The sequence below is a fragment of the Pygocentrus nattereri genome, chromosome 18 (genome assembly GCF_015220715.1).
Source record: "Pygocentrus nattereri isolate fPygNat1 chromosome 18, fPygNat1.pri, whole genome shotgun sequence".
NCBI classification, from domain to species: domain Eukaryota; kingdom Metazoa; phylum Chordata; class Actinopteri; order Characiformes; family Serrasalmidae; genus Pygocentrus; species Pygocentrus nattereri.
Window position 1 is genome coordinate 22569279 of NC_051228.1, and position 15979 is coordinate 22585257.

A 15979-nucleotide genomic window follows, 5' to 3' on the forward strand; every position below is an offset into this window, starting at 1 on the left:
ACGGAGAGACAGCAGCCATCTGCTTGTCTCAGCACTGCGAGGTGGGAGCCGTCTTCATCTTCGGCTAAACTGCCTGTCCGACACCCACACGGGCGAAAACACTGCACAACCTGCAACCCAGCGCCCGTCCCTTAACCATCCCATTCCTTCTCTTTCACGGCTGCCTTTTTGTCTGCATCTTCCTCGCTTTTTTCCCCCAGCAGCTGGCACCTCGTGATGGAGGTTACCAGGGCGACAGCGCACAGCAGGACGGGCTGAGTTTGCATCGCTCCAGGCTAATGGAGCAGAAGAAGCATCAACATTTTCTGCAGGACTGCTCTTGAGCTCTCTGCTTTAAGGGATCTAGACAGGGCTGGGGGGAGAGGCAGGGTGAGAAATTCTTCCCACTCGCATAATAAACATGACTCCTCACATTAAATGGCAAACACGAGAATAGTCTCTTAATTAATGACCCAGAAAGCGCCTACACTTAAATCACAGTATCTCAGTCCTCCAAAGCATTTTAAGAGCTCTTAGCCTTTACATGCAAAGCTCAGGTCACTAGCAGCCCACAACCTCATTTTCCCCTCTTCATCTACTTTCTCATTTTTATTCTCACATAAGGGACAGGCAAAATATTAATAATAGGGCTGTCAAACAGTTAAAATAATGAATTGCATTTGCTCAAATTTAAAAGATAATTAACATCTATAAATGGAAAAAAGTGGCAAAATAAGCTTCATCAGAAGTATTTAGAACTTTCAACAATATCCAGTAAGAGCAACAGTGGCTGCATATTCCAACCAGTGAGCATATATATATATATATATATATATATATATATATATATATATATATACACAGGGTGGGCCATTTATATGGATACACCCATATAAAATGGGAATGGTTGGTGATATTAATTTCCTGTTTGTGGCACATTAGTTTATGGGAGGGGGAAAACTTTTCAAGATGGGTGGTGACCATGGTGGCCATTTTGAAGTCGGTCATTTTGGATCCAACTTTAGTTTTTTCAACAGGAAGAGGGTCATGTGACACATCAAACCTATTGAGAATTTCACAAGAAAAACAATGGTGTGCTTGGTTTTTACTTTATTCTTTCATGAGTTATTTACAAGTTTCTGACCACTTATAAAATGTGTTCAAAGTGCTGCCCATTGTGTTGGATTGTCAATGCAACCCTCTTCTCCCACTCTTCACACACTGATAGTAACACCCTGCCTCATATCATTTAACTGAACTTTACATGCTACGTTGTCCTTTTAACTTTTATCCTTTTGGTTGTGTTTTACTTTCTTTTGTCTATCACTGAATGTAGTCCAAGGTAGTTTGATCAAATCCAGTTTATCAAAGCATCCTTGGTGCAAGCGTTTCTCTCTCTTGCCCTGGTCTGTAGACATTGCATAAATCCAGGTGACCCCACACCCTCATCTAAAGGTGTTTAGCAATAGTTGCATTAATATTGCATAGACCGCAACAACTGTTACACAATGTTGCTTTAACAGGATTAAGAAAAAAAACATTATTAACTCAAAGTTAATTTAAGAGTTTTTGAATTTTGGTTGGTCATGAAATTTTAACACAGTGAGATAACTTTTTAAAAGAAAATAAGAAATAAAAAACTATAAAAACTGAGATACAAAGATCTTCTGTAACAGTGACAATATATGACCTGGCTTTCGGTCGTCAGCGGAGAACTACTTTCGGCAGCATCACCCACAGCTTCTCCAGGGAAAACCAAGTTCGCAAATATGAGGTAGCTGCCGAGGTCCTCTCCAGTTCATGGCGTGCGGTCTGGATTGGACGATTTGACTCAGTGCTGATTAAAATTCACTGGTCAGTGTTTGTTTGCTTTCTCAGCTCCACGAGACGAAGGTATGTCCTCTAAAAGACGGACTGCTGCTAGTTTAGTTCTATTTATCTGCAGAGCTTAGACCGATATAGATGATGAGAATGTTGAGCGCTTCACCTGAGCGTGTAATGGGGGAGTTTACTAGGGCTACAGTTTGTTCGGGGAGTAGACCCAGAGGGTGGAAGGGCCAGATCTTTTTTCTTTATTTGGTTATACATCATTATGGTCTTGTTCTAAATGAAAGTTTGGTTTTACTTTCACTTACTTGTATCTGTGGGAAGGCACTGCTAATTCGTAGCGATGTTTATTTGCTCATTTCCTTGTCATTCATTTTTCAGTTAGTAGCTGTAGTAATAGGTTCTAATACACTTTGTGGTAAAGGAAAAGATGGTAGTGACGTCCTCAGTATATAGATTTTTATCATGGAATGCCAATGGCTTGAATAATGTCTTAAAATGTAAGAAAGTACTGAGTTATATTAGAACTCAAATGGTAGATTTTGCCTTTCTGCAACCCACTTAACTAACGAGGAACATAAAAAACTTGAAAGGCAATGGCCAGGGCAGCTGTTTTTACATCTTTTAAATCACAATCCAGAGGAGAGGCAATTTGGGTAAACAAAAAGATCTCCTTTCAGCCTGAAACTATTGAAAAAGATGCAGGTGGGCGCTTTATAATAATAAGAGGATTTATTGGCGTAGAACCACTTGTTTAGGTCAATGTCTATGGGCCAAATTACGATGAACCAAAATTTTTTTAGACCTTTTCTTTAAATTAATGTATGCATCCACAGAACTAATAATTGGAGGAGATATGAATCTGGTGTTGGATATGCGGGATAGATCAACATTTCAGGCACCCCTAACCCAGGCAGCTAAAGCACTAAAGAAAGAAATATGGAGTCATAACCTTATAGACATATGGAGAGAATTAAATAAAATCAAACAAGAATATTCGTTTTATTCACATAAACATAATAGTTACTCTAGAACTAATCTTTTCCTTATACACACCGGGAGAGAACCTAGAGTATTATCATGTGAATATCTAGCCAGAACTATCTCAGATCACTCTCCTTTATTCCTCTCAATATGTATTATCTAGGCCCAAGCGATGGAGGTTTAATGCTCACCTTCTTAATGACTCAGAATTTGTGAATTTTATAAACACTAACATAGACACTAAATATAAACAAGTTCTACATCTCCGGTTATAATTTGGGAATCTATGAAAGCATATCTTAGAGCCCTAATCATTTCTTATTCAGTAAATAGGCGGGAAAACTATTTAACACAATTGTGCTCCATAGAACTAGAAATTAAAAAAACTAGAAGAGACTTACAGCACCACAAAAGACGAACAGATACTTCATCTACTTAATGCTAAAAACTCAACTATAATACTCAAATTACTCGTGAAGCTGAAAATGCTATCCTCAGAAATAAAGCCCAATACTATGAACATGGAGACAAGGCAGGGAAGATGCCTACAGGTCAATTACTACCATTAAACTTACAAATGGCACAGTTACTAAAGACCCTAAGTTAGTTAACTCAGCGTTTGAAACATTCTATAAGTTACTCTACACATCACACAACAGTAATACAGCTGATATAGATTCTTTTCTGGATGGCCTTGAAATTCCAGCAATATCAGACCAGGAACAGGGGAATCTAGAAACGAAGGTTTCAAAGGAAGAAATTAAAGAAGCTATTGCAAATCTACCAACAGGTAAATCGCCAGGATTAGACGGTTTTTCTATAGATTTTTATAAACGTTTTTACACCCATTTTGATCAACCCCATGAAAGATAAGTACAATAGAATGTTTGAAGATGGTCAACTTCCAGGAACATTAGAACAAGCTTTAATTATTGTAATCTTAAAACCAGGAAAAGATGCGAAGTTGTGTGGTTCATATAGACCTATATCATTATTAAATACGGACTACAAAATTTTAACAAAAGTAATTGCCAATAGGCTGGCTCTGGTTTTACCAAAGTTAGTGGCTCAAGATCAAACTGGTTTTATTTCCCAACGCTCTGGTACAGATAATATACGAAGGTTTTACAATATTCTACACTATGCCAAACACACTGACGAACCAGTTCTTGCAGTTTCCTTAGATGCTGAAAAAACATTTGACCATGTTGAGTGGAACTACCTAAGCTCAATAATAAGGAAAATAAATTTTGGCCCAAATTTTCTCAAAATAATTAAGATTTTATATCAACACCCCATGGCCTGTGTTCAAACTAATAACGATATTTCCCCATTTTTTCCTCTAACGTGGGGTACGAGGCAAGGCTGCTCTTTGTCTCCTGGGTTGTTCTCACTTGCAATTGAGCCCTTAGCAATTGCCATTAGGAAACACTCAACAATACATGGAGTACATATCACTGACAAGATGCATGTCATTTCACTATTTGCAGATGATATGTTATATATCACTCAACCCCAAAAATCAGTTAAGAGTTTATTGGAGCTGCTAGATAAGTTTGGGGTGGTTTCGGGCTATAAAGTGAACAAAACCAAAAGTGTCATCATGCCTATTAACTCAGCAGCAGAAAAGGTATCTCATATAAATATTCACTTCTCCTGGAATCATCAGCTTACTTATGTGGGTATACACATAACTAACGAAGTAAACCACACCTTTGACCTTAATTACACCCCATTATTAAAAAAGACAGAACAGGAGCTAGAAAGGTGGAAACGTTTGCCCATTTCGCCAATTGGACGTGTAAATTGCATAAAGATGAACATTCGTCCTACATTTTTATATCTTTTCAGGAATCTCCCTATCTCTATTCCTCAGTATTTTTTTAAGCGTCTTAATAGCTTAATTATAAGTTTCTTATGGAACAAGAAAAATGCAAGAGTTAAACTTAAGGTGCTATGTCGTCCTTTAAATGAAGGGGGGCTTGGTCTACCTGACTTTCAGCTGTATTACTGGGCTGCCCAATCAATGACAATTTGGGTCTCGTAAGTGGATTTTCAAAATCCCCCCACCTGGGTGCAAGTGGAAGAGCATTTCATAGCAAATACATCTCTATCCAGTTTACCCTACATTTCTCAATATCACACTCTTAAATCTGCCACTAGCAACTCCCATATTATACATAATTGTAAGCTATGGTTGGAAATCCGTAAAAAAAACAGAAACCAGAAACTAGTTTATCCAGCCATGCCATTCCAAAACAACCCGGGCTTACCGGAACCATTAAGAGACAGTACCACTAATATATGGTTTAACAAAGGAATACATTCATTTGGCCAATTATATCAAGACAATATCTTAATGACATTTGACCAAATAAAACAAGCATTTCAGCTGCACGATAAACAGTTCTTTAAATATCTACAAGTCCGAAATTACATTAGGGTGCAACGAGGACGACTACAAGCTTTAACACCTGCTGATTTGGATGCCAAACTGCTAGAATGTCATACCGCAAAGGGCTTTGTTTCTTACATGCATACAACACTGTGGGAACTAACCAATACAGAAACACTTACAATTAAGACAAAATGGGAGCAAGATTTAAATCTCCCCTTTGAGACAGAAGAGTGGAAGCATATTTGTAAAATAGGCCGGACATATTTCAACAGCAGACACAAGCTCCTCCAGTTTAATTTACTTCATAGAACAAACTACACCCCTGAGAGGCTTAACAAGATACACTGTAGATACTCTATTCTTTGCCCAAGATGCAAGACAGAAACAGATTCTGTCCTTCACATGTTCTGGGCTTGCTCTCACATAACTGGTGTTAAGTTCTCCTTATGCCCTAGGCTGACCTTGTTAGGGGATGAGTCTTCGCTCTCAGCAAATGGGGGAAGCTAATGTTAGGTTTACCCAGAAGTGGAAAAACAGTGAGCCTCCAAACTTTTCGATGTGGGTGAAAGAACTCTCTTCTTATGTTCCATCAGAAAAGATTCTGTACAATTTAAGAAAAAAGCCTAAGACATTTGCAAAAATCTGGCGAAATTTTATCACTTTTATGTCTTCTTCCAACTCTCCATAACTATCTGTTAAAAGAAGATTGGTGTTTATAGCTACTAAGGACCTTGAAGTAGATGTGAAGCTTAACATTACTACAGTGCTTCTATTATGGACTATTTCTGATGTGTGAATATAGACATTGCAGTGTTTTTGTTTGTTTGTTTGTGTTTGTGTTTTTTTTTTGCCCTTCCTTTGTTCGGGGGTGGAGATGGGGATAATTTTATCAATTTTGTTAACTCTGGTAACATTACTGTGTATAAGCAATATCTAATGTGTGACTTATAAAGAAAAAAATATTGGAAAAAAAACAATGAACCCTTTGCATGATTAAAGGGTTCTCTGCATCATGAAAGAGTTCTTCAGACTGATGGAGACTGTGCTGAAGAAGGTACTACTTTTTAAAGAAGTAACTGAAAACTGATGATTAAGTGAAATTTCAATAGCTTCTTGATGTTCACAGAATACCTGAAATATTAAATACAGCATCGAAAATTAACTTTAGGTTAAACTTAAACTGTAGTTTGTAATATTTTAATCTACTGAATCGAATTACCAAATATAACATAGCAAAGATTATTAATACAAGTGACTGCAAACCTTTGAACACTGGTATATTTTTACTATTATATTGTTATTAAAGTTTTTACAGTATTAGATTGTGTTAGATACAGTATAAGCGCTGGCTCACTAAAGGCTTATGGTGTGTACAAATGCTCGGTGACACTCATGCTTTTGGCCCAATAATTCAAAGTAAGGCTTTTCAGGCTTAATATTGATTTGATATCCGTTCAAACGTCTGCGGGTGACGAAAACTCATTAAAAATAGGCTGTCGCGTGGAAATGGATGCTAATGCATTGCATACCTGTGCTCTTACAGCATAAACATGGCCTTAATTAAAAACTCTAAGTGGCATTTTGGTGGGGCAGACTGCCACCAATCTCACCAGCTGTCATTAGCGATGCTCTGTCACCGAAGCTGAGAGGTCAGGCAGCAGTGAAATGCTCAGCTGGCAGCCAGCTACCACACAGCTACAACTTAAAGAGTGTAAAAATGCATTGATGCATCATCATGCACTGATCTGAAGGTGGTGCTTCAATGACAGTGATTTTGGAATATGAGGTTCAATTATGATAGACTTGATGCAGTTTGAATGTCAGTATTTTGATACTGTGTTCAGCCACAATTCATTCATTCTGAGACCTCCCCCTTACTGTGACTGGTCACCACATAATTTCTTCTGAGACCTCTCTTAGACTGTGATTGGTCCTAGTCACTACATCACTTCTTCTGAGACCTCTCCCTGAATGTAACTGGTCCTACTCACCATATTGTTTATTTCTTAGACCTCCCTCTGACTGTGATTGGTCCTAATCACAACATCATTTCTTCTGAGACTTCCCCCAGACTTTGATTGGTCCTAATCATGAGACCTCTCCCCATGACTGTAATTAGTCCTAATCACAACAACATTTGTTCTAAGACCACTCCCTGACTATGATTGGTCACCTTGTTGTTTGTTCTGAAATCGCTCCTCAATTGTGATTGGTCTTTATTGGCATATCAATTGTTCTGAGACCTCCCCCTAACTGTGATTGGTCCTGATAGCCACACTGTTTGTTCTGAGACCTCCCCCTGACTGTGATTGGACCTAATCACGACATTGTTTACTGTGAGACCCCCCTGACTGTGATTGGTCCTACTCCCCTCATAAATTCTTCTGAGATCTCACATTGACTGTGATTGGTCCTTATCACCAATCATTTGTTCTGAGATCTCCTCCTCACTGTGATTTGACCTAATCACTACTTTGTTTATTCTGAGACCCCCTGACTGTGATTGGTCCTAATCACCACATTGTTTGTTCTGAGAGCTCTCCCTGACTATAACTGCTGCTAATGATGTAGTTGTTGTGGAACCCCCCCCCCCCAACTGTGATTGGTTCTGATTATGGTGTCATCTGTTTTGAGACCTCCCCCTGACTGTGATTCTTGCTAATTACTGCGTTGCTTGGAGACCTCCCCCTGACTGATTGATTAATATGTCATTTTTCCTGAGATCCCTTCCTCACTGTGATTGATCCTAATCATTGAGTTTTTGTTTGGAGATCTGCTCTTGATTGTGATTGATCCTAATCACTCTGGCATTTGTTTTGAGACTTCATTCTCACTATGATTAGACCCCAATCACTGTGTTGTTCTGAGACCTTTTCCTGACTGTGATTGATCCTAATACTGGATTGCACTAAGACCTCCTTTTGATCATGATTGATTCACTGCTGAAGGAGTCTTCTAGAGATACTGAGACATACTGACTTGATTTTGTTTAATTTTGTTTAGTTTAGTTTCTTGATTTTGTTGTTTATGGTATACTACTAGCTTATTCTGGGTAGGTGTAGACCCAATTTCTACACTGTTTATCAGCATCAGCAGATATGTACATAAAAAATTGGTCCACAATTCAAGGCACCAACACACACACACACACACACACAAAACTGCCTACCTAATCACCCACATGTGCTTCACCAAACCTAGAAATCTAACTCACCCACACAAACATCACAGCAGCTAGATTTCTACAAGAACACACTCCTCAAAGAGAGCGAGGAAACTGCCCACACATATCTCCTGCCTGTTCCTACTACCTCACACAGCATCTGCACCAAATTTAGGCCGCTGCTAGAATACGCCAGGACGTGACTTCATTTTACAGCCATTTGCTGAGTATTAACTTTGTAAACATTTGAGCATAAACACGACACGAGCTGTGAAAATTACACATTCTGAATTAAATCATTTAGAATATGAAACAAATAAACAGAAAGAACTTGTGTTCATTGGCTGCAGACAGAACAAATACACTCAGTGGCTTTAGCAAACAAGGGACACCTTAACTAATACAGAGTTAGACTCAGCAATTCATGAATGATAGAGAAGTAGGGGAAGGAGATGAGAAGCAGACCTCTTCATAATAAAAGATGGATAGATCAGAGGATAAACCTGAGGGCTCCGGAGCCTGGGACAGCCAAGACGAGATGTAACACGGAAGAAGCTACAAAGTGGAAGGATGGCTCATGCTGCGTTCCACTGTGCTTGGAACTCAGGAAAACACAACCTCTGAATTGAAAATGCGCAACTGAACAGTCATAGTCGTAATTCCCAATCGGAAAGACCCACCTTGCTGATATACTGAAAGTGCATTTGATGTCACAGTGACAATGGGGCCACACACAGTGAAGAGTAAGCATACCCGCTTTGCATAAATTAGCATAAACTTCACCCATCCATCCATCCATCCATTTTCTAAGCCGCTTCTCCGTCAGGGTCGCGGGGGGATGCTGGAGCCTATCACAGCAGTCTTCGGGCGGAAGGCAGGATACACCCTGGACAGGTCGCCAGTCCATCGCAGGGCAGACAGACAGACACAGACAGTCACTCACACCTAGGGGTAATTTAGCATGTCCAATTGGCCTGACTGCATGTCTTTGGACCGGAGAACCCGGAGGAAACCCACGCAGACACGGGGAGAACATGCAAACTCCACACAGAGAGGACCCTGGCCGCCCGGCCGGGGAATCGAACCCAGGCCCTCCTCGCTGTGAGGCGACAGCGCTACCCACCACGCCACCGTGCCGCCCATCATAAACTTCACTAAAACGTTATTTGTACAGATTGCATCAGCTCTTAAGGATTTAGCATTAGCCCATTAAAACACTGATCCTTAAAGACCCACCCTCTACTGGGAAGACGCAACGTATATCCAAATACATTTTAGTCATTGCAAAATGTATTTTTAAATATGAGCAATATTAATAATTTTTTACACAAGCAATCTACTGATTTCTGCTATAAATGAAATGTAAACTTTCTTTCCAGCACTTACTATCCATGAACACATCAGGCAAAAGACGAGTGAATGCAAAGGTTGCAGGCTGATGGTCTCAAAAAAAGTCTGGCAAATCTATGCAAATATAATTCATTCAATACAATTTTGTGCTGTTCAAACCAACTTCACTTGTGTTTCAGCCACAGTCATTGCGAACAGGTGGATAAAATTATGCACATAGCCTTGCAATCTCTGCAACACTGGCAGTAGAATGGGTCGTACTGATGAGCTCAGTGACTAAACACTGTCACTGTTACAGGATGCCACAAGTCTGTTTCTGTCTTGCTAGATCTTCCCCTCTCAACTGTAAGCACTATTATTGTGAAAAGGAAGCACCTAGAAGCAACAACAGCTTAGCCACATAGCAGTAGACCATGCAAACTCACAGAGTGGGGCTGCTGAGTGCTGAAGCACACAGTGCCTATCCTCTTTTGAATCACTTTAGAATTAAAGAGTTTTAAATGTCTGCAAAAGAATCAGGAGCTTCACAAAATGGGTTTCCAAGACTGAGCAGCTACACACAAGTCTAAGATCAAAACGCACAATGCCATGTGTCAGATGGAGCGATGTAAAGCATAGCTCCACTGGACTCTGGAGCAGTGGAAACATATTTTGTGGAGTCACAAATCACACTCTATCTGGCAGTCTGATGGACAAGTTTCATGAATGCCAGGAGAACATCACCTGCCTGACTGCACTGTGCAGACTGTAAAGTTTGGTGGAGGAGGGATAATGCTATGGGGCTGTTTTTCAGGGGTTGGCCAGACCCCTTAGCTCCAGTGAAGGGAAATCTTAATACTTCAGCAGACCAAAAAATTTTGGACAAGTGTTTACAGGGCCCTGAACTCCCCATCGAAGACCTTTGGGATGAACTAGAACAGAGATTGTGAGCCAGCCCCTCTCGTCGTACATCAATGTCTGACCTCACAAATGTTCTTCTGGATGAATGGGCAAAAATTCCCACAGGCACACTCTTGTAGATCTTGTAGAAAGCTTCCCAGAAGAGTGGAAGCTGGTATAACTGCAAAGGGGGACCAACTCTATATTTGATGCCTATGGATTTAGAATGGGATGTGATAAGTTCCTGTAGGTGTAACGTGCAGGTGTCCCAATATTTTTGTCCATATAGTGTATGACTGTATATATGGAACAAATTGCATGAAAGTAAAATTTGATTTGTGAAATGTGGCACTTGTAAAAGTGAGATATATTTTATTTACAGTATCTACAGTACATGTTTGAACTATGCATAAAAATTACTTATTTTTAAAGTATTCACAGTTTTTAATTTACACGGCAGGGTATGAACGTCTCCATTTTTTACTCATGGGGTCTCTTCTTCCTGCCAAAGAAGACATTTTGATGAAAATAAAGATGAAGGTTAAAGCTGAATATACCCAAAGGATTTGCACATGTTTATGTTAACCAAATATCGGTTCACATTTAATTGAAAAGAAACAGCAAGAAAACAGAAATTTCAAAAGAAGGCAGGGCGTCCAGGCAGCACAGACTTTCTGTAATTGGGTAAACAATGCTGCCCAAGTGCTTTCAGCTGCCCTATGATGTTGCATCAGTTTTGGAAAGATGCAGTAACTAGCTACACGTGTCTGCGCGGAAGCACGTGTTAGCCCTCACACTCCAAGGTTTGTAGTCATTGTGTGATAAGTGAGGTCCCAGATAGCAGGTGGGAGAAAATTGGGCAAAAAACACGCAACAGAAAGATGTCTGAATGTGTGAAAACAGCAGTAAGCTGTAATTTGTTTTTTTGGCCGCTGTTCATTGCGGTGCAGGACTAATATCATTATCGCCATGCATGTCTCCTCTTAGCTTGAGGCTACACAGCCGTGCCTCCTCCAGCAGGATAGAAATGCTGAAAACAAAGAGATTATCTCTCGAGAACATCTGAAGTGTAATGTTCGGAGGATCGGCTTGATGAAAGAGCACTTTCTCTTCAGAAGAATTAGCAAAATGGAGCCGAATCAACAAAACAGCATTGCTAATAAACTGGAAGGGTTCAAAAGGATGAGATGCACGGCTGCCTGGAGCCAGTGAAGACATCTGGCGTGTGTGTGCTTGTGTGTGTTTGTACTGTACACATTTAGAACGAAGCCGCTTTGTGCTTTCTTGCACGATTCACTCTGAAGCTATGTGATTTTCACAAGTGCAGTCCCTTCAGTTGATAGCAAAACTGGCACTTTATAGGATGCACGCGTATGAAAGGGGGACAAGTCACGTGGATGACTCTGAGCAACGCTGCCTCCATTATTTATCCCTGAACGCATTTGGACAGGTGTCTGAGCCCCAGCAGCGCCTGCGGTTTTTAAGGCTCGCTGTCAGCCGTCAGCTCGCCTCTGATTTAGAGGCTGTTTCCCAGAGCCCCATCACTCAGATTAATTCACGCATTGCCTCATTAACCCTATAAACTCTAAAAGAACCGCCTGCAGGACCACACTCTAATTTCTTACTCTTACTGCTACACACAGTAGTGTGCAAAAGGTCACCCTTAACCTATCTTCAATATCTTCAAGTCAAAAACGCCTTTAAGTTTTCCATTTTTAGGATATTTTGAAGGAGATAAGATGTAAGATCATCTATGTGCATGAGAGGGATGAAATTGAAAAAACAGGATTTTCTAAAACCTGAGATCAAAAAATTGTTTAAAAGCTACAGACACAACCACCTGCAAGACATGGCAGACCACCAAAACCACCCCACCTGAAGCTTTCATCTCTGAGATAAACGAAAAAATGAGCTGCTTCAGATCTGAAAATACCCACATGTGTTTCTGTCCATCCTTCCACTGTGAGAAGACAACTCAGTGCTATGAGTCTGAAAGTATGTGTAGCTGTCAAGAAGCTCTTTCTGGGAAAAGGAGACAGCTATAGCTAAAGAATGGACTGACCACCCTGGAATCCAGACCTCAACATCACTGAATGTGTTTAAATACTTTGATATATGATGTCCATTAACCTCTTATATGGCCATGGCCCACTGGCGGGCCTAAAGTTTTATTACACACTTCTATAACACAAGAATAGCTCAGCATGTTTGCACTGAAGTCCTTGTAGCTATTGAGTAATAAATCTTAGTATGTAATCAGCCTGAGATTTAAGAAGTTAATACTTAACAGCTTAAGTAAGTTAATACTTAATGGTATCCTGCCTTCTGCCCCATGACCAATGGGATAGGCTCCAGCACCCCCCGCGATCCTGAGGGAGAAGCAGCTTAGAAGATGTGTGTGTGTGTGTACTTAATGGCTGATATGACTGGAAAGAAAATATTGTTTTAACTTTATTTTGATGGCTGCACAGCACTGTGCCTTTAGGCTTGAGTTGACTCATGGTAGTACTGTGAATTGGAGACAGATTGCATCTATGGCAATCGTTATAAAGTTGGACGATTTAAATGCTTGTAAGTGTGCTGCCCACAGCTTAAGATACACAAAAGTAAACTGCAGTATTTCCTAATAATGTCTATTCCAAGTTGTGTTCCAGCCCTAATGTCTTGTCTGGCTTCAGAAATTTCTGCAGCAGCATCTTCTCATCTCTGTCAGCATATGGTCAATTACTAAGGACTATTCAGTGCAGAACAAAAGAGAAACAGAAAACATACTTACTCAAAAAACACACTTACAATAGATGACAATGCTCAGATGTTTCAGCACAGGGAAATGCATCAAAACGATTTGTGGTAACTGACTGCATACACAAACGCCTCAGGGAGCAATAATTTTAATAAATGCTGGAGCATTGCTTTAAAAACTGAATAATCAAGGGTTCTGGGGGTTAAATTGTCCCGGATGCCCTCAAGCTGCTGCCAATGCCACAGCATCCAATCAGCTCCCCAGGGGGTGGGCCGTCAATGAGCCAGGAAACCGCCTTGGGCTGTGTGATTGACAGCTGTTCTATGTCACTGCAGCAGAGAGGAGTTTTATGAAGTGTGTTCACCCACGAAATGCACACACTCACTCACCTGCCATATGAGGGGGGCATGTAACGATGACGGCCTTACAGGTGATTGTACTGACAGCGGTCTTCACTTCCACACTGTCTTCACTCTGCGAGTAGGAAACACGCACACGCACGCACGCACGCACGCACGCACGCACGCACGCACGCACGCACACACACACACACGCACACACACACACAATCTCTTAACTCTGTGAGGCGTTCAGAACACACACTCAGAAAACAGCATATGAATACAAACACCATGAGACACACTGCAGCCAAGAGGAGCTTTCTGAAGACTGTTGAGAAATCTCTCTCTCGTAGACTATATTCACTTGGCCTGTCACAATTATTACATTACACAATTATGTGTAAATCACAACAAATATGAATGTGACAGAGCATAAATTCTATCACAGAATTCACAAGAATTGTTACAGATGTCTGTAGAGGGCAGTAGTGAGTAATGTTTGTTTATGTGATGTTTGTTAATAACACTTTCAGAGTTTAACATTCACATTAGTCTAAATGCTCTTTTACAGTTTACTTACTGAACTCTTTCTGCTTGGAGGTTCATACAAGTATAACTATGCGTTACACTTGTATGTAAAAAATGTATGCCACATTATGCTTTTCTCAGTATATGATGCATATCATCTGTACTTCTAGATCATTGAACAACTGCATGGACCATGCAGATTTAGATGAGTTTTAGACAGCTGATTGGATGTCAATCCAATATGCCATTTTCCTTTTTTAATTCATTCATTTTTTAAATAGTTTGGTTTCCTGCTCCTTCTTAAGTAGTTGATTTGCATATGTTGTATTTAAAAATCACTGTATTCAAAGCTGTTTTTCAGAGCCTTTTTAAATGTGGCACTACTTTGTCTGATCCAATTTGCTCACAAGCCTCTGAAAAAGTAAACATTATGATGTTATATTTTTGCAATATCGCCTACCCATAGTGTAAACAGAACAACCTACATATGTACATCAAAACATCCTCTGCAGACACACCACCCACACTGGATGATGACAGTGATATGTACAGTACTGTGGAAAATTTACAAACCACAATTTGTTTAATTTCTAGTCAAAACTGCCAGTAAGTACAAGCTTCTGAATTTTCAGTGTCAGAAAACAAAACAGAAAACATATTTAACTGAAAATTATACAGATGCCTCATATTATCTTTGTATTTAGCCTTTAGTACATCTTTCACTCTTTTCAGGAGACTCACTTTCAGTTTCTTTCCACACCTCCAAAATCTCCTGAAAAATGCAGAACTTGTACTTACAGGCAGATTTGACTAGAAAATAAATAAATAAAGGGCTCTTTATTTGTGGTCTCTGACTTTCGCACAGTACAGTAGGAAAGGAAGTGTGATGTATGGAAAAAAAAACACAAAGCAAGTTTGACCTGACATTACAGTCTCAATGGTCTCAGCAGTTCTAGCACCACATATGAAAGTGTCTCTGATCTGATTTGAAAAGATCAGATTTTTATGTTCACACAACTCTGACATTATCAGATCTGTGTCATATTTAGGTAGCAAATCAGATTTGTGCCACGTCAACCCAGTAATGTGAACGCAGCCTCACTTTCTATCTCTCTATCTCGCGAGCATCTAGTTGTCTGCTCTGAATGCAGGCAGGTTGTGGTGGTGGGAGCATTAGTATGCTTGGGTGGGCAGTAGTCTCTGGAGGGCTGTTTCTGAAACACACCCTGCGGTCCCTCCAACGCTTCTCGGGAGACGAGGGGGATCCTCGTCTGTTTGACCTCAAAACCACAGCTGGGAAAAGGCTGCCAAAGCACTGCTAACATCCACTGTGAATGTAATGTGCAGTAACATGCCTGCTATGCCTAGCCTAGCTTATAGCCATACTAATGCTTAGCCTGAGCCTGTTGCAATCATTCATACACACACACACACACACACACACACCCAACATGGATGTTCAGCACCACATCAGATTGCCAGATTGGTTAGGATCAGCAAGTTGATTAGTGTTTTTATTATCTTGCATTAGTTTTAATAAAAATAACAATAAATAAACTACATTGGTGTACATAGAATATTCTAAGATCACATTTAATATTTTATTTTTCCAATATATTAAATTAACAGTAATTAACAAATAAACAGTAATTATTACTGTTACATTAGAATGTCCAGAAGTGTGTTCTCTCTTGCTGGATTGTGGTTGATACTCCTATATGCTTATTCAGAGTATCAGAATAGTCAATCTATCTCTAAGGGCCTGATCTTAGAATGTTCTGTACTTT

General features: G+C 40.0%; 1 protein-coding gene across 1 annotated transcript in view; it reads right to left on the minus strand.

Annotated features, from left to right (window-relative positions):
* The window catches only part of si:ch211-127i16.2 (probable flavin-containing monoamine oxidase A), an 84159-nt gene that overhangs the window by 46627 nt on the left and 21553 nt on the right, over nucleotides 1–15979 (minus strand). Inside the window, exon 7 of the mRNA XM_017708127.2 lies at nucleotides 13713–13797. Coding sequence (XP_017563616.1) covers nucleotides 13713–13797 — 85 coding nt within the window. The remainder of the gene's footprint in view (nucleotides 1–13712; nucleotides 13798–15979) is intronic.